This window comes from Mustela lutreola, chromosome 9 (genome assembly GCF_030435805.1).
Source record: "Mustela lutreola isolate mMusLut2 chromosome 9, mMusLut2.pri, whole genome shotgun sequence".
Taxonomy (NCBI): domain Eukaryota; kingdom Metazoa; phylum Chordata; class Mammalia; order Carnivora; family Mustelidae; genus Mustela; species Mustela lutreola.
This window is the reverse complement of record NC_081298.1, coordinates 38830559-38851062: the sequence shown is the minus strand read 5'-3', so window position 1 is coordinate 38851062 and position 20504 is coordinate 38830559. Positions and strand designations below refer to the sequence as shown.

Below are 20504 nucleotides of genomic sequence, written 5' to 3'. Positions count from 1 at the left end.
AGTCAGTAATTTTTTACTAATTTATCAGTTCTTTGAAGGTTTTTTTTTCTTTTTATAAACTCCTTGAAGATTTTAAAAATATTTCATCTGACTTGATATGCTTGGTGAAAAGATTGGTCTGAAGTGTCTAGCTTGCCATGAATAGAAACAGAAGTTCTCAAATTATCTATGTTTTATTAAAAATTTTGTTTTGATGATTGAAATGTTCAATAGCATATTTTCTAATTGTATGTGCTATTTGCTTAAAATAACTCATTTTTAAAAAATAGAACCAAAAAAAAATCTTTTTTCCTGTATGTAGTATGGCTCTGTTTGGAAATGGTTGCTTAATTGTAATTGCTTAATCTATTTGCTTAAAATAACTCATTTTTAAAAAATAGAACCAAAAAAAAAAAATCTTTTTTCCTGTATGTAGTATGGCTCTGTTTGGAAATGGTTGCTTAATTGTAATTGTTGATGTCTTTGTCTCCCTGATATATTCACATCTTCATTTATTTATCTGATAGAATTCCCAGTCATGCAAAATTGTGTTAAGAGGTTTAGTGCTGATAACGAATACCATAAATGTTAAGCATAAGTATTTTAAATTAGCAGTCATGAATATTCTTGCTTTTATTTATAGCTTAATATTTTTCATAGCTGTCTTTTGGTTTTGGTATTTTATATGTGTTATTTTTGGGACCTGAACATCAAATTATATAAAATTCTTTTTTAGTATTAACATAGGACCACTAATTCTTAACTTTCTTAGGTCCTGTGATTGGCCTGTCATCGTTTCTTTAAACTACTGGAGACACTGCTTCATTTTCTGAGTTTTTCATAAAGTGCTACTCTTGAACTATGCTCTACACATGGAATGGAAAATCATGCTTAATCATTCTAGTTTCTTTGTTCAGACATCTCATATTAATAAAACCACATAATTTCTTAGGTATTTAATAGTCTTTTTGAAAAAGTATGATTTGCAGGAGTAGTTATGGGCACAAAAGCCTTCTCATTTATTTTAAGGCCTCAGTGGCTGTTGCTTGTTAATGTTTTGGCTTTCCAAACAATTGAGTGACCATTTTATTTCTAGTGTGCCCAGAAGAGCTAAGCCCTTTTTCAGATAGTCTTTGAAATATATATACTTACTTATTTATATATTCTTTTTATGCATAATGCTTATGTGGTCATTTAGCGCTTTCTGAAAATTCTGGTTAGTTTTTCTTCATTAGCTCTAGATTAAAGGAAAGAAGAGAACATGTATACTTGGGGAGAGTGGTTGTATGTTAACAGTTTTCTTTGATACTGATACAGATTTTAAAATGACATTATTGGCATTTGGACAAAAATGTATTAATTTGTCAGTATATTCTTAAGATCTTGGGCCCTCTGGTTTCAAAGCCTGAGTTTACTACATAATAGAGTTATATAGATTACGTTTCCTAAGCCCTTGTGCTTTTCTTTCCATAGCTATGAAATGAGGATAATAATAGTACCTGGCTCAGGTTGGAAAGATTGAGTTAATGTTGATAAAGTGCTTAGCATACTATCCCATATCAAATATTTTTATTTCTAAAACTTTAAGAATTAATAGCTTTTTGTTTGACATATACTACTCATTAAGTTTTAAAAGCGTGCATTTTTCTTCAGTATTTTAATTGATTGCCAGCTTACTTTAATCTATAATTTAGTGGCTCTGATAGATACATTAGAATATTTGAATGTGTTGAAGTTAGTAGATGTTCCCAGTGTTTATAAAAGATCGTTGCAAGGCTTCCAACCATTGGATCTTTTTTTCATTCCTTATATAGTAGTAAGGCTTGCACAAATTATTGTCTTTTTTTTTTTTTTAAATTATTGTCTTTGAAATGGAAAAAAACAGATATACATGAGTTATCCCACATTTTAGAGCTTCAGAAAGTAAAATTTTAGTACTGGAAAAAATCAATTTAAAGTAGGCCATCAGAGACTTACCACTAAAATTTCAACCTGGAAGGAGCTTGCTTCTAATTATGTTTTCAGAAGTAAGCTTTTAATAGAAAGAAATACATTGCCATTTTATTAATGTGTTCCTGATGTTTTATCCATTGAATTATGGGATACATGACAGAATTCCATCCAACATTATTTTTGTGGCACAAAGCACAAACAGGAAAAAAATGAATTTCAGCTGTTTGAGTGAAAATATAAAAGTGTGATAGGATGGAAAGAATGTCCTGGACTATTTTTTTATTCATTTAGAGAAAAAAAACTATGAAAACATTTATTTAACCATGCTTTTTCCATTTCACCTTTTTTAAGATGTGAGGACAATCTTAATATTGATGTTTGACAGCTAAGTGCTTAATGGTGTTAGACATTTTTAGTGACCAGTTAGCCATAGCTTATAGAGGAGAGGGTCTTCATTATGTTGCTTCTAAATTTTCCTCTACCAGGGACGTTTAGTCAGTTCAATAAGTCTGTATGTTTTGCATTAAAACCCAGGTTCTCAATTTATGTTTTTGACTTGGAAAATTACAGTGGAAATACAGAACAAACAAACTTTTCACGTATTAGTTTTCTTCAGTATTTGTTGGCCATGAATTTTATATTGTTCCTTTGTATTCTGATTATTTTTTATAAAATTAGGAAATGGAAATGTGGATATTTTTCCACACAGGGATATTAGTTGAATTAATTTCTAATTTATTCACTTTTATTCTCAGTGTATTAATGACATCCTGAGAGTAAGCATACTTTTATTCACCTTCAAATGGAAAAGATTCATAATTGTTTGTTTTCGATTTAATGGAGCTTCCTTTATCTGCCTCTTGAGCATAAATAGTTAAATCCATGTACCAAATGCATCCCAACAATATTCAGCCTCCTTTTAGTGACCATAACATTTTAAAGCCAGTGTGCAGGTGATGGAAGACATAAAGAGGGATAAAATGCTGCTTCCCCTGTCTTGTTTATAGGGAAGAGACAGTCCAAGGATGTTGCATATTTAGTAAATTATTCTGAAACATGAATTTTAATAAAAAGGGAGAGTCCCAATATCCTACTTAGACAGGGCTAACTTACATTGCAGTTGATTTTTACTATAAACAACACCAAATGCTTTCATCTAATTCATTTAATATTAAGTTTGTCTGAGGGGCGCCCGCCTGGGTGGCTCGGTTGTTAAGTGTCTGCCTTCGGTTCAGTTTGGGTCATGATCCCAGAGTCCTGGGATTGAGCCCCACATTGGGCTCCCTGCAGCAGGAGGCCTGCCTCTCCCTCTCCTATTCCCCCTGCTTCTGTTCCCTCTCTCGATATCTCTTTCTCTGCCAAATAAATAAATAAAATCTTTTTTTAAAAAATGTTTATCTGATTTTGGTATTCTGTTGTTGCATTTTATCTGACGACAACTTTTAGAAGGTACTGTAGTGACTGAAATTTAAATACTGGATTTAAAAGTCAATTATTCTGTGTATTAAATTTATTTTTTTACTAGGTGATGATAAAGTCAGTGTGGAAGAAGAGGGGAAAACAAAGAAAAGTCAGAAGGATGATGAAGAACAAATTGCTAAATACAGGCAGCTCTTGCAGGTTATTCAAGAAAAAGAAAAGAAAGGCAAAGAAAATGATATGGAAATGGAAATTAAGTGGGTTCCAGGTAAGAATTAGATATTCATTAAATGTTCACTTATTTTTCTTCATTTCAAGATGTTGAGTGCATTTTAGATATGAAGGAAAAGAATATTAACTCTTTGAAACAAAAGCCTAAAAAAAAAATCTTATTTGCCGGGAATATTTTGGTGAGGAAGTTAACATGGTAATTGCATACATCATTTAATTCCCTTAAGGACTCTTGCCAGTTTATTCTTGATTGGTTTCTTTGATTTACTAACTACAGATTATTTCTGTGTACTTACGAAGGTAGAACTTGCCTACGTTTGGTTCCAGTATGTTCAGTATATACAGACTTGAATCCAGGCACCATGCATTCTAAGATCGTTAAACGTCTTTTTAAAATGCGTAATTCATAAGTGAACTTTTCTCCCATAACTCCTACTAATCCTTAATTACCAAGGTTTCACTAGCTCAAAATATGTAATACATAGTTTTCCATCTCAGTTTTGCTGTGAAGAGTCAAAGAAATACAGCATCGTAAGTGATTTTTATAACTGCCTTGAAGGACTCCACAAACTTTTTTTAAAGTGGTACAATACTAATTAAAACCATGTCAAAGCTAAGCAAAGAAAAAAGCTACTATATATGAGGATTGTTTTCTAGCATACCCATTTTTTTAGCAACCTGAGCAAAGCAGCATGTACCCTTGGAACCAGTATTGGTTTTGGAGATTACTGCTGTTTACATACATGTATATCTTTTTTTAAAATTTCAGTATAGATAATATATGGTGTTACATTCATTTCCAGTGTACAACATACATGTATATCGTTTAAAGCTAGGTAGAATTTTTGACCAAGATTCAGTTCTTTTGCCATAATTCATCTCCAGATGAAAGAATACTAACAACTTGTAAGAATATCATTGCTAAAAATTAAGTGTTCTATATTCAGTTATATCTTTTTTTACAACTAGTATGTTTATTCACTGGGAAAAAAATGTTTGCATAAGATTTTTATTTGTGGGCGTATTTTGATATTTGAGAGTTGATTGACTTGTTATAAATTTCCTAGAGTGGACTCATCCCCTGCATATTCCTGTAGGAAGGTGGTACTGTGTTGTAGACCATTTCTTTTAAATGTTTGTCTTTTGCAAGAAGTGGTGGTGAGAAAAAAATGAAATCTAGTAGTGTTATCATCTGAACAATGGTTGGGAGAACTCAGTTAGCCTGGAGATGGAAAGTCTAAAAAGTGACTTACTAATTATTTTCAAGTACTTGCAGAATGAATGTATTAATGAAGACTTCATTACTCTTAATACTTCAGAAATCAGTATTTTTGCTAGTAAATCAAATTTAAAGGAAAATAGAGTGTAGCGTAATATAAAGAGGAGTTCTCTTCATCATTAGAATTGTCCAGCAAAAAATCAAAGATGCTACTTTAAGTGGTTGGATGCCATTTTCTGTAAGTCTTTCAATATAGTGATATTACCATATCACCTAGGGATATTTGTGAAGCCATATTTTACTTGAAGTTCTTTATGGTTCCAAGGAATGTTGAATTCTTTTTTTTTTTTTTTTTAAGTCAAATAGGTTATAACTGCAGTTTAATCTTAGAATGAGCTCAATGAATTAAGATTTTTTTTTAAAGATTTATTTATTTATTTATTTTAGAGAGAGAGAGAGAGAGAGAGTGCACGTGTGTGCTGACACATAGAGAGGGAGATGAAGAGGGAGAGCAAAAACCTTAAGCAGACTCTCTGCTGAACACAAAGCCCTAGCAGGGCTCAATCCCATGACTACGACCTGAGCCAAAACCAAGAGTCGGACCCTAACTGACTCAGCCACCCAGGTGCCCCCAAATGAAGATAATTTAAATAAAAGTTTAAAAAAAAAAGATTTTATTCATTTGACAGAGAGAGCACAAGCAGGGGAATAGCAGGCAGAGGGAGAGAAAGAAGCAGGCTCCCCACTGAGCAGAGAACCTCAGAGATGCAGGGCTGGATCTCAGGACCCTGGGATAATGACCTCAGCCGAAGGCAGATACCCAACTAACTAACTAACTAACACCCAAGTGTCCCTTAAATGAACACTTAAATTGAAGTATTCACTGGACCGAGTGAATTGAGTTTTGTAACAAATATTTCAGCTTTGTCAAGTGAACCAGGTCAGACCTTTGTCTATGGTAATACAGTTATATATGGAAAATATAAAGTGATAGTTATACTTGTATTTATAACTGGAAGATATAAGCAGTACAGTTTTCCTGGGTTAAACCTCACTTGGTAGTGGTATACTACATTTTTTATATGTTCCTGGATTCGATATAGTAATATTTTGTTAAAGATTTTTGCACCTGTGTAAAATGAAGAGTATTTGTTTATAGTTTTTGTTTCTTGCGGTGTCCTTAGTTTTTGGTGTCATTCCTGAAATGAATTGTGAACTGTTCCCTTTTCTATTTAGCAGTACATTTTTTATCTTTGACTTTAATTTCCAGATACAATATTGTCACAGAAAATATTTTGAAAATGAAAAATTATCATCTATAATTCCACTACCCTAATTTAGCCACTGAATGATTAGTTGGATTGATTTATCATTTCTCTGTTGTTGAATACTTAATCATATTTCTAAACTTTCATTGCCATACACTTATGGCTGTTGGGAAGAAATGTGACTAAAAGCCATTAACGATCTCAAACCCACAAATATCAGTATTTTCTTTTCTTTTTTTTTTTTTTTTTTTAAAGATTTTATTTATTTATCAGAGAGAGAGGGGGAGAGAGCGAGCACAGGCAGACAGAATGGCAGGTAGAGGCAGAGGGAGAAGCAGGCTCCCTGCTGAGCAAGGAGCCCGATGTGGGACTTGATCCCAGGACGCTGGGATCATGACCTGAGCCGAAGGCAGCTGCTTAACCAACTGAGCCACCCAGGCGTCCCATCTTTTTAAAGATTTTATTTATTTGACAGAGATTACAAGTAGGCAGATCAGCACACAGGGGTCAGGGGGAAGCAGGATACCCCCTGAGCAGAGAACCCAATGTGGGGCTTGATCCTAGGACCCTGGGATCATGATCTGAGCTGAAGGCAGAGGCTTAACCCACAGAGCCACCCTGACACCCCAAAATAACTGTATTTTCTTAGACTCTTCACATTCATCACTGGCTAAGTAATTGACTTGCTATTTTAGGGCCTTTTTACTTTTAAGCATTTTTTTTTTTTTTTAAGTTGGCCATCCTCTCCCTTCTCTGTTTCAGAAATGTCTGTGCCTATAGAGAGCAGTCAGACCACAGGGAAAAGCTAATGCTGGCAGTCAGGCTCACTCAGTAGTTAGTTATGTGACTTCCTCATTCACATAGCAACTTGACATATGCTGTGGATCAACCTGTGGTTCTCTCACAAGCTGTTAAAACTACCAGTGTTAAAACCTCAAATGTTAAATCTCAGATGTCAAGCATCTAGGATGTTATAAATAATCTATAGCTTTTTCCATATTTTGAATTATTATTATAGGATAGCTTCCCAGAAATGGAATTACTAGGAGAAAGCATGAATACTTTTTGTGTCTTGATATTAGTGCCAAGTTGCTTTCCAAAAGGGTTGTACTAGCTTATAATGCCTTCAACAATAGGTAGAAGTGCCAGTTTCATGGACTTAATTGGGAATGTTTTTTTTTTTTTTTTTTTTTTTACTGCTAATTGAATGGAGGAAAATTGATATTCTGCTACATAGTGCATTTTGTAAGTCTTCAACCATAGTATTTTTGAAGGCCTCAGTTAGGGTATCGCTATCTGTGGATCTTTGGTATATACATGAACACAACTATGTATGTGCATGTATGTGCATAATGTTACAGGTCTGTTGTATACTACACGTTAAATGACGTAAATGAGCTAATCTTTCAGGATCTCTGTTAGGAAAGTGGCACTGATTAATACCTTTCTTGCTGAATCTGAGATGTTTATAAAGGTACCTAATAAGTTAGAGTATAATTCATGTCCTATGTGTATTTTGGTGGATTTGTGTCTGACAGAATGTATGTTCCCTATAACAATTATCCTGAACCTTGGGACTTTTTACAATGCTATACTTCAGTAAACCACAAAGGGTCAGTATGAGATTATACTACATCATTCATTGGTTTCTCTGTGGCTTCATTTCCAAAATATTAAGCTCTTCAGAAAAATAAGTATCCTAATCACTAACACTTGTTTTGGAATATGCTTTGGTTTGGTTGGATTTTTAAAAGGAATTTTAGTTCAGACTATTTAAACTTATCTTTTTACGTTGGGTTATATGCTATAGTAACATCAGGAGTTTAACTCCTTAAAGGTAGAATATTAAAGGAGGCAGATAATAGGTATATAGATGTATAACAAACTAGCCTTTCTGTTGATATTCTAGTTCCCTGAGACACCCAGGTGCCTCGAATTATAACATTTTTAAATAAAGTCCTAATTCAGTATTTTGATGTTTGTAGAATAATATTTTCCATCTCAGTGTGTTGCTGAAAAGATACCCTGGCTGGCTGACTTTGATAAATAGATAAGGTGATGTACATTGGGCCTTCATCAGTGAATGTGCCTCATTAGGGAATTTATTTATTTATACCTACAAATAAAGGATATTCAGTTTTATCTCATATGTTAAATAACTTCTCTTATGTTAATAGTTCACGCTAACAATTTTTTGTAGCTAATACAAGATACATATAAATAATATCTTTGAAATTCCATCCAGAATATGAATAATGACATGTTTCTTTGTTTATAATCTTAAGAGAGACTAGATATGAAAGACTAGCTATCTTTGGTTTAATAGATGCTGGTGAAAGAGTATCTGGTCTTTTTTTTTTTTTTTTTTTTTTCCTTAATATCCTTCAGGACCCAACCTTCCTTTAAATACTTATCAGGCACCTAGTAATGCCAGGAACTATTCTAGACACTTTGTGAACAAAATTCTTGACCTCATAAATCTTACGTTCAATTGAAGGGGAGACCGACGAGTCTAATAAAAAAAATATTTGACTAGAAACTAGTAGAGGTCAGGAAGTGAGAGATGCAGAGAAGAGTGTAAGAGCAGAGGAAATAGTAAATACACAGTCCTGAAACTGTAGCTTATCCTGTTTAAGGAATAGCAGAGAGAGAACAGTGTGGTGGGAGTGAGTGAGTGGAAGAAAGAATAACTGATGAGGTTAGAGTGATAACATAAAGCCAAATCATGAAGGTCTTTTAGGTTATTTTAAGGGCTTGAACTTTTTCTCTGAGTTAAATGATAAGCCACTGGAGGTTTGAGCTGATCTGAATTATTTTTTAACAGGATCACCCTGGCTGCTGTCTTGAGAGTAGATTATGGTAGGAGGTAAGGACAAAATAAGGAAATCAGTCACAAGGCTATTGTCATATTCTTAAGATAATGACCATCATGGGTAGAATAGGTTTGCAAAGGAACCTCAGAAATTCTCTTTTGGACACATGTTAATTTAAGATGCCTATTAGATATCAAAATAGGCATGTCAAGGAGACATTCGGATATATAATTAAGCGTTTAGGAAAGAGGTCAGAACTGGAGATCTAAATTTGGGGACCTTCATTGTCTAGGTCTCTCAAAGTGAAGAACACCAAAAGAATGAATATAGGTAGAAAAGAAAAGAGGTTCAAAAACTGATCCCTGGAACACTCCAGCATTTACAAGTTGAGTAAAACATACATTATCCAAAGGGCTGGGAAGAAACTACCAAAACCACAGCAGGAAATTCAGTGCTGTAGGGTATGCAGACATCCAGGTGTGAAGAAAGCATTTTAATGAGAAGATGGGCAGTAAAATACAGACTAAGAATAATTGGTGTGGAGATCAACAGTGATTTTGAGCTGTTTTGAAGGAATAGAAGGGATAAGATTAATGTGGGATCAAGAGAGAATGAGGAGTGGAATTGGAGAGAATAAGTATAGACAACTCCCTTTTTTAAATATTTGAATGCTCAGAAGTTGCAGGCATTGTGACACTGCATCCGTAAAAAGTACTTCAACATGTAACTCCCCAAAACAAAGACAGTCATCTACAGGATTGCAGTGCTGTTACCACACTAAGGGGATTTAGTATTGATACAATAATAGATATTTTACTCATTCTAATAATTCTCTTTATAGTTCTGTCATGGTCCAGTGTCAGTTTTAAAGTGTCTACTATAGTTGCTTATAGAATATCTACAATCTGGATTTGTCTGATTGTTTCTTTACAGTTAATTCCAATAATGAGTTTTGGGCAAGAATTCTCCATATGATATTGTATATTTCCTGTTGCCTTACATCATGAGGTCCCCGATGTCAGTTTGTACCACTATTTTCACTTTTAACTTTGCTCACTCAGTTAAGGAGGTATCTGACTCATTTTTACCTTAAAGACACATTTTGTTTTGGGTAATTGGTGAGTTAATTAGTGAGTGGGGTTGTCTGTTTCCCAACAATTTAGCTCACGCCATTGGCATTCTTTGATGATCCTTGCTTGAGTCAAGTTGTTATACCATTCATTGCAAAATACTGACTTTCTGTCATTTCTTCTACATTTATTAGTTAGCATCCACTCCTTTCTTAAGTTACCATGCACTAATGGATTGACAGATTTTGAGGCATTTTCTTGTAATGGGTCACAGAGGAATGGAAAAGAAACTGGAGGAGGAAATGAGATCAAGAAAGCATTTTTCTTTCATATGGGGAAAATAACAGCATGCTTCTGGGAGTGATCCACCAGCAATAGGAAGAAATCATAATGCAGATAACTGTTCTAAATTAGGCAAAAGGAGTAGGAATATTTTTATGCAAGTGGAGGAAGTGGCTTTTGGTTCATGCACATGGACATTTCATCCATTGTAACAGGATAGAACCCAAAGAATATGGTCACAGGATAATGTAGAAAAATGGCAGTGAGAGCTTGCAGTACTCTTCTATTTGCTTGTGTTAGTGAAACAGGAAGGTCATCAGCTGAGAGCAGGAATGGGGGAGGAGATAGAGATGTAAAAAAAAAAAAAAAAAAGATATGAAATAGTTGTTTAAGAAGTGGTGAAGAGGGAAATTTAATAGTATTACTGAGCAGCAATAAGAGTGGACTTGAAGTTCTTACTCTTGTAAAGTTAGATGAATCAACATAATTGTGTTTTTCTTCAGCCACATTTAATGATGTACAGTCAGGGAGTAAGGAGAGAGTTGGATTAAATCAGTGTAGAAGATTTGTCAAGTATGACCAAGCAAGAGAGGGGCAAGGGGATTGAAGGTTATATGCAAGGGCTTGTTCGTAATAATGTACCAAGGTATCTGTGTTGAGTTAGGAGGAAAATGAGGGCACATTGAGAGTGAGGAATGGGGAAGAGATGAGAGGACTGATGGATTGTAGGTCCCTGTAAGACCTAAGATTAGCCTTGTTAGCCTTGGGATATTAGAATAAAATGGAAAGATGGTAGCTAGTGTTTGAAGAATAGGATACTTGAAGCTAAGGTTATGATTGGGACTGCAGTTTTGGGTTATGACATGATCTAGTTACGATTCTAGTAGTAAGTTTCTAAGATGAGATGGAGTGCAGCGTGATAGGAGAAGAGGAGGTCAGTGAACTGGGAGGCCCACGGTGTTAGAAGGATTGTCTGTGTAGATATTGCAGTCACCAGGAATTATGACAGGACTAGTATCAGAAAGAGTAGCAGTGAGCCAAGGGCTTAGTTCTTTAAGAAATGAGAGAAGAGACTATGGTCATTAGATATCTCAATAAGAAGAGATTTTAGGTGGTATGGCCTCATAACGTGATATTCACAGTCGGGGGCTTTAGGGAGAAGGGCCAGCCAGTAGACTGAAGGTGGCAGTGAGAAGTAAGGAAGACTAACTATGGGAGAGAAAAATTAACCACCTAAAAAGAATATAGGAGTATAGGCCCCAGAGGAGAACCAGGTTTCAGTGAGACTTAGACTAACAGGTGAATGAAGAGAATTCTATTGATGAATATTAATGACTGTGTCTATGACTGACTGCTAGAAGGAAGGGTGAGAAATGGGAATGTTTACCACGTTATTAGAAAAATAATTTGGAAGTTGTAGACTTCTTGTGACAGTTTTAAATAGGGATAAAGGGCATGATGAGATTAGTGCTGGTGGTCTTAAAGCTTTATTTATTTTTGTTTAAAGATTTATTTATTTATTAGTGAGAGCACATGAGTGGGGGGTGGGGAGTGGGAGAAGTATGCTCCCCGCTGAGCAAGGAACCTAATGTGGGGCTTAATCCCAGGAGCCAGAGATCATGGCCTGAGCCAAAGGCAGATGCTTAACTGACTGAGCCATTCAGGCGCCTAATGGTAGTGAGACTGTGAATGTCTTGAGGGAGTTCTTGTCAGGAACCTAGAGCTATAGGATGCTTTTTCAAAGGAGACATGGAAGCTAGAAGAGAAGCAGCAAGGACTCCTTTTTGCTGTCTAAGCCAGTTCAGTGAGGCAGGAGGTACAGTTGCAGCTCTTCCTTACTCAACTTACTCTTTCTTCCACTCTTTATAGTTGTAATTTTATGTTTATTCTGTTATTTGCTTTGTCCTTTGTCCTTCCTTTTTTCCCTTTTATTCCACCTTCATTCCTCTGTTTAGTGTCCCACTGGGAAGCTTAAACACAGAGGCACATTAATGACAGGTATCTATGGCCATAGTATTATTTATTTTCTATACAGAAGGAAAACGCTTTTGAATCAGTAGGGTATTCTTTCTGGTAGGCAGCCCAGTTTCAAACATTTAATATTCAGACATCTCAAAACCTGTTTACTGTTTACTTTTGGCTATATCAATATTTCCATTTATTGTCAAGGTATCCACCTTATGGATATATTTGAAATATATTTGAAATACATTCACAAAAATGTTTTTTTGGTAAGATTTTAAAGTAACAGGCTGTTTAAATTTTGAGTTGCATGGAGAGAGGAGACCATTAAATAGAAAACCTGAATTTTAAAATAAGCTAAAGAATTTGCACTATGCTTTGTATTTTGATGATGGGATGGAAGTGAGTTTACAGTGCACTCTCCTATCTTGTACACAGCTGGGAAGTGGCTAGAACTTTAAAACTTAGGTGTGTGCTCCTTCCTTGAATCATCTAGTTAATAGGTTGGCTATTAGGCTTTTGTAAGGTAATAAGCTGAAACTTTTTACTGTGCAAAAGAAATTCTTTTGAATCATTTGTGGAATGTGTAATGAAAACAAAAAGCAGCCAAGGTTATCTGAAAATAATGCTAGCACATTCTCTCCATAGAGTTGGTAGAAAATGTTTCCAAATTTCCTGGATTATTTTAAAATTTATTTTCTCTCTTAATAATATTAAGACTGTTAAAAAAAGATCCAATGCAAAAATTTAGGATATTTTTATCCCAGTCATAGTGTCAGAAAGTGTAAAATCCCCATATGTTTTGAAGTTTCAGATTAATTGGTCTGCTGTCTTAGGATGGTTGCTAACATCTAGGATGATTTTTTTAATCAGTTCTTCCTTCTCTGCCCATACGTCACATCAGTTGTACCATTTGCATCTGTAGCCACTATTTCCAGACAGTAGTACTTTTTTTTCGCCTTTGCCATAGATTTATAATCTGCCTGAAGTCAGTTCAAGAAGAGTGAGCTTGTTTCATGTATTATTTTCCCACAGCCCACAGCTATGCTGATTTGTTTGAAGTTGTGAATTCTTTGGTCTTTAAAGCAGAACTTCTATTTGAGGTTGTCCCACATCATCATTCTATATGCTAACTGCCTGGCTAGCAAACCATCATTTTTCTCACACATGTTCCATATGTTATTTTGACAGAATCCACTCAGACTACTTACTTTCAGCACTTTCATTATTCTTTTTTTCCAAAAACCTGAAAATCGTACGATCTTAAGTTACTACTTGAACACATTAATTTTTTTCCCGATTTTTTTGTTGCAATAAAATACATATACATTTATCATCCTAAGCATTTTTTTAAGTGTGCACAGTTCAGCGGTGTTAAGTATATTTATGTTGCTGTGCAACCATTACCGCCATTATCTCCAGAACTGCTTTTCATCTTTGCAAAACTGAATCTATATCCATTAAACAGTAACCCCTTTCCCTTGCCCCTGGCAACCACCATTCAACTTTCTGTATCTATGATTTTGACCACACTAAGTACCTTTTAAGTGGAATCATACAGTATTTATTTTTTTGTGATTGGCTTACTTCAGTTAGTGTAATGTCTTCAAGGTTCATCCATGTTGTAACATTCAGAATTTCCGTCCTTTTTCAAATCTGAATAATACACACACCACATGTTGCTTATCCATTTATCCATTGATGGTCACTTGGGTTACTTTCATATTTTAACTATACATTACCTAACTGTACATTATTACCTTTTCTGCAAGCAGACATAATTGAGAGGTACCTGGGTGACTCAGTCGTTAAGCGTCTGCCTTCTCCTCGGGTCATGATCCCAGGGTCCTGGGATTGAGTCCCACATTTGCTCCCTGCTCAGCAGGAAGCCTACTTCTCCCTCTCCTACTCCTCCTGCTTGTGTTGCCTCTTTTGCTATCTTACTCTCGCTATCAAATATATAAATAAAAATTTTTAAAAAATTATTTAAAAAAAAAAACCAACCAAGCGGACATAATTGAATAGACCCCCATTTTGAGTTCTCCTTTTTAAATTTCATTTCTCATAATTATTTTTACATGTTTCTAAATAATCTTTATAATCATTATGCCTGCATCACATTCCATTGTGTTTCTGATTTATAAATTATGGAATACTTCCCTGATATGTTTTAGGCTGTTTCTAATGTTTTGCCATGTGGATAACATAACTTTATATTGGATTTTCTTAGCATAAATCCCTAATAGAACATCTTTGTGTCTCTTATCATATATCTTGAAATAGTTCTCTTAATTTATGGTGCTAACTGAGAAACATTTTTTAATTTATCAAGGTGCCTCAGAAATGCTGATAACAGGGGTGCCTAAGTGGCTCAGCTGGTTAGGTGTCCAACTCTCAGTATCAGCTCAGGTCATGATCTCAAGGTTCATGAGATTGAGCACTTCATTGGGCTCCACACTCCTCATGGAGTCTGCTTGAAGATTGTCTCCCTTTGCCCCTCCCCCTGTTCCTGCATATGTACGTTCTTTCTGTCTCTCTCTCTTTCCCAAATAAATAAATTACAGATAATAGGTTTAAATTTAAGAAAAGAAAAAGGGGGCACCTGAGTGACTCAGTGGGTTAAAGCCTTTGCCTTCGGCTTGGGTCGTGATTCTGGGGTCCTGGAATCGAGCCCCACATCGGGGTTTTCTGCTCAGCAGGAAGCCTGCTTCCCCATCTCTCTCTGCCTGCCTCTCTGCCTACTTGTGATCTCTGTCTGTCAAATAAATAAATAAAATTTAAGAAAAAAAAAGTGCTGGTAACATTTTACACAAAATCAAATCTAGCTTCTACAGTAGGTTCAAGTTTTGTAGCCACATAAGGAAAGGGCATAAGTACTTTCTGCAGATCTTTGATTTGATGCAAAACTTAATCCCACTGGGAGACCATATGCCATATCCTTGTTTTCTGAAACATTTGCCAGTCTTTCTCAGTGCCCTTTTGGTTAGACCATTGTAAACAAATGTTCACTGACTATAATGCAATGATAATTTTCAGTTATGAGGTCCAAGATAAAGCCAGTAAAATGTCTGTGGCTTGAACTGGTGGCTAGGCAGGCCAAATCTGCCGACTTCACGTGGGAAGGACTCTGTGTTATTCATTTCACATTGATATTGTTTTCCTGATGTAACATATTAGAAAGAGGTTGTAGGGGTACTTTCCTCCGTTAGAATAATCTTCATTGAGGGTGGGTGGGATAGCACTCATCAAATGAACTGTCAAGAGATAGATCCTTAGCTTACCCTACTCACTCAGTGACATGGAAAACCTATATCTGTAAAATTATTTGGCATAGCTTAGAAGAGCCTGATCCTATGTATGCCAAAAGGTGAGTGCTAGTAATTTGACTTGGGTGAGTTCCCTTTGGTGTTTTGGTATAATATGCCTTAGTGATAAGTTGGAACATATACTTTGAAAGCATATACTTCCCTAAGAATTGGCTTGTGTAAAATAGGGAATTCTGTGTGCAAAGGACTTAACCAAGATTTTCCTAAGCATTTCAGCTTAGATTGTCATAAAATACATTTCATTTTAGATTCCCATTGCTCCCCTCTGTAGAAGTAGAAGGAGATTTTAAAATATTTTTAAAGCAGTTTATTTGGATGCATAATTTTGATCCAGAAGAAATACATTTTAAAATGCTCATTAGGGGTGAGAGGAGACATTTGCACCTATCAGATGCCTGTGCTCTATCAGAAACTGTGCTCTGTGCTTTGCAAAAAATTTACGTTAAATTCTTCAACAATTTTGTAAAGTCGTTATTAAGCCACTGTACAGAAGAAAAAACTGAAGGATAGATTTACTCAAGATCACACAACTAGGAGGGGCGCCTGGGTGGCTCAGTGGGTTAAAGCCTCTACCTTCGGCTCAGGTCATGATCCCAGGGTCCTGGGGTCGAGTCGCACATCGGGCTCTCTGCTCACCAGGGAGCCTGCTTCCTCCTTTCTCTGCCTGCCTCTCTGCCTACTTATAATCCCTGTCTGTCAAATAAATAAGTAAAATCTTTAAAAAAAAAAAAAAAGATCATACAGCTAGGAGCTAGAAGAACTGTAATTCAAACCTTGATGTGTCTGACTTCTGTACCCGTTAGAGTATTTTCCCTGGATTACTAATTGAATTTGGGTCCAGTGTCTTCATTTCGTGCTTTTCTCAATCTGCATGTGTTTACTGTTGTGTGCACAAAGACACACAAAGACGTTCAGTGAGTTTTACTTGAGAATTTGGATAAATTTTATAAAAAAAACTAAGCACTTATCAGGGACGGACCAGTATGTGCTATTACAGACTTCTCAGGGTATGGGAACACTTTGGTCTCCAGCCAGTGTCACCTGTGTGACAGTGTCAGAGAGGGCTGTCTTGTGACTAATAAGCTGTTCTGGAGGTTAACAAACAAACAGAAAAGGCAAAACATTTTGCCAGTGTTGAACACTGCAGGCTTCTGGGGGCATACATGTTAATAGTTGGTATTCTAAGATTCTATCTTGGGACCTAAGACTGCTTGGCTTGTTACAGATTTCCTCAATAGATTCTGTCACCAGAGAATTCCCAAGAATAGAAACAATACTTACTTACAAGACAAGCTGTGGAAATATTGAAGTCCTAAGTATTAATGTTACTTTCATTCTATATTACTCTCATTCTATAATTTTTTTAATGTTGCAATAGAGGATATTGCCCATGAATTAACTCTGGGTTAATTACAAATACTGGAAAAGTTGAAAAAGTAAACCTTGAATGATAGTCTGTCAGGGATTCCCAACCAATATGTTGATCCCGTTAGCTCTTAGCCCAACTGGAACCCTCAGGGTGATTTCCTTCTCTGGTTGCCTCCTCCATTTCCTATATAAATCTTATCCTATATAAATCTTATCATTTATAAGTGTCCTATATAAATCTTATTTTTAATCTACCAGAATAGGAAGAAGGTTGGCAGTCTATTGCTCTCCTAATAGTTATTTGTGACATCTTCTTAAAGTAGTCAGAATGTATAGTTTACTTACATAAAACTCCAGTAAATGTGGAAGAAAATAGAAAAATCTAGCTTGAAAAGTTGTTAAATATTGAAATGCTAGGGAGGTTGATATATTTTTCATTTCCTTTTATTCTTATAAAGTTTTTTCTTTAATGGACTTAGAAATTCCATTTTGGTTGGATCCCAGCCTCAAATTGTCCTTACATATTAATAGCTTCTGTGGTCAGAAACTCTTCCAGGGAAGAAAACAAACTTAGTTTCAAGCCACCAATTTATAGGTGGGTTTTTCAATACAGTATATAGATTGGGACCTGCTTACAGTGAAATTTGGAATAGCATTAATAGTTTACTGTGATTATTAAAAGAGGATAGAGGGCTTGCTATCAGAAAATCTGGGTTCAAGTTTTTCATTATTTGGATGGGGAGTAAATGAGAAAAGGCAGGTGAAAGCCATTTTTGCATACAGTTGTCAAAGAAGTAAGCACTCTTTTTTTTCTTTTTCTTTTTCTTTTTTTAATGCTTTACTGTGGGGGGGTAGACAACAAAAGATTAAAAAAGGCAAAAACAGTGAGTTATACAGTTTAAAGAAAAATAATAAAATGAACACCTGTACACTCAGCTTAAGAAAGAACTTTACCAATGCTTGCAGTCACCTATGAGACTCCCCAGTTGCACTCTCTCCCTTTCTCTACTAGAGAAAATTTAAACTGTATTTCATGTTAATCATTCTCTTCTTCTGTATAATCATTTTACCACATATACATAATATCCCTAAACAGTCTTGTTAATTTTGATCATTATAAAAAGTATCTTCTCTATATTCTTCTGCTGCTTGTTTTTTGTTACTAACATTATATTTTTGAAAGTTATCCTTATCAGTATGTAAGGATATGTTCTATTAATTTTCACTATTAGACAGAATTCCATTTTAGATATATCAAGTCTGCTCTGTTGCAGTTATTAAAGTATTGCTGTTACAATGTCTTCGTGAATATTCTTGGGACTTCTCACCTAGGAATATATAGAGAGAATGTCTTGGATATGGGTAGAGTTTGTTGGTTGTGGAGCCTGCTCACAGAGTTACATTTACTAGGTTATGCTGAATTGTTTTCCCAGGGGGAAAAACAATTTTAACCAGTGGTGTGAGTTCCCAAAGCTCTTTATCCTCATCATTAATAGATATTATCAGGCTTTTCAGTTTCTGCTAGTTGAATATGTAGCTAATGGTATCTCATTATGGTTTTAATTGTGTATTATTCTTAAATATTTGTTGAGTTCCTGCTATGTGTGCCAGACTCTTTTCTCTGGACAAAACACTGAACGGACCTTTATGGGGACCTACATTATATGTGTGGGGGAGAAAGGGGAAAAAGGGAATGAGACAAATAGGTAAAATAACCAGGTGATGATTCAGGGCTGTGAAAACAAAAGGATAAAGCCTGAATGAGGAGTAGGAAGTTCAGGGATGAGAGTAGGTAGCTATTTCAATAGGTCAGGAAAAGCTTCATTGAGAAAGTGACATTTGCACAAAGACAAAATAGAAAGGACAATACATACTAGTTGTTATCCTGCAGAAGAGCATTTCAGGCAGAGGAAACAATAAATGCCAAAACCTTGAAGGGGGAGCATTTCTGATTTGTCCAAGATCATTTAAGAAGCAGCAGTGGCTGAAACAGAATGGGCCAGGGAATGGACAGCACTAGAAGATGAGGGCAGAGAGGTAGCCAAATCATAGAGGGCTTTGAGACCTCTGAATGGACGTTAGCTTTTACTGTAAATGAAATGAGAAGTAGAAGGATATGACCTGACTTAAGTTAAAGATGTGCTCAAGCATTTGCCTAATTACTAATGAGGAAAAACATTTCTTTTTATTTCCTTATCTGTGAAATACCTGTTTAGTCTTTTGACCATTTTTTTTTTTTTTTTTTTTTTTTTTTTTTTTTTTTTAATAAATATTCACAAGTCAGGCAGAGAGAGAGAGAGGAGGAAGCAGGCTCCCTGCTGAGCAGAGAGCCCGATGCGGGACTTGATCCCAGGACCCTGAGATCATGACCTGAGCCGAAGGCAGTGGCTTAACCCACTGAGCCACCCAGGCGCCCCTCTTTTGACCATTTTTATGTAGTATTCTGTTTTAGTGATTCATAGAAGTTCTTCAGATATTCTGGACTGGTGTCTATCAGTCATATATTTTAGAAATATGTTCTTTTTACTCTTTATAATATCATTTGAAGAACAAACGGTGTAGTCAACTTCATTAAACTTGTTCTTTATTCTTTTGTACCTTTGGTTCATATAATTAAATCAATTATAATCCTTGGATTAGGACACTCATCATTGGTCCAGCTTGGCCCTTTTATTTATTTATTTTTAGTAATTAATAAATGAACCCACAACAAAAGCTAGAACCATACAGTAGCTTACATTTATCCTTTTGATCTCCCTTACTTCTCCATACCTGTTATAACCATTATCCAGATTTCAGTATTCACTCCATTGTATATATTTTCATCTCATAAGTTTTCCTAAAAAGCATGAGTGCATGAAAAGGAATAAGGTGTACTGATATATGCTACAAAGTGGATGAACCTTGAATTTTCATGCTCAGTAAAGGAAGTCAGTTACAAAAGACCAAGTATTTTATGTGAAATGTCCAGAGTAAGAAAATCCATAGAGAACGTAAGTAGATTGTTGGTTGCTGGGGAGAGAGATAAGAGTGTCTTTTTGAGGAAATACAAATGTTCTAAAATTGACTAGTTACAGTTGCACATACTTGTGACTATATTAAAAACTATTAAATTGTATAAATTAAAGCTGTTAACTTTGTTCACATTGAGGAAACAGGTGTGGGTTTTAGATACTTAAAAAATCTTTGGAGACTGATTTTTTTTTCACTCAACATTATATTGCTAAGATTTATCCGTATTTTGTGTAACTGTAGCTCATTCATTTGAGTGTATATACCACAGTGTATATCCATTCTCCTGTTGGATATGCATCTGGGATGTTCTTTACTATGATGAATCATGCTGTTATGAACATCTCTGTGCATCTTCTGGTAGGTGTTTAAGTTTTTCTGGGTATTTATCAAGGAGTATAATTGCTGGGTCATAGGGTATGTGAATGTTCAACTTTATAAGATGAAATACTTAATTCTTTTTTTTTTTTAAGATTTTATTTATTTTATTTGACACAGGGAGAGAGAGAAAGCGTGAGCAGGAGCACAAGCAGGGAGAGTGCCATAGGGAGAGGGAGAAGCAGACTCCCAGCAGAGGAGGGAGCCTGATGTGGGGCTCAGTC

The 20504-nt window shown here is 35.4% G+C and overlaps 1 protein-coding gene across 2 annotated transcripts in view; it reads left to right on the top strand.

Moving 5' to 3' along the window:
* Positions 1 to 20504, top strand: part of ESF1 (ESF1 nucleolar pre-rRNA processing protein homolog) — a 62163-nt gene that overhangs the window by 16440 nt on the left and 25219 nt on the right. For both annotated transcript variants that reach the window (XM_059134059.1, XM_059134060.1), the window contains exon 9: positions 3458 to 3619. In XM_059134059.1, the coding sequence (XP_058990042.1) occupies positions 3458 to 3619 (162 nt within the window). The remainder of the gene's footprint in view (positions 1 to 3457; positions 3620 to 20504) is intronic.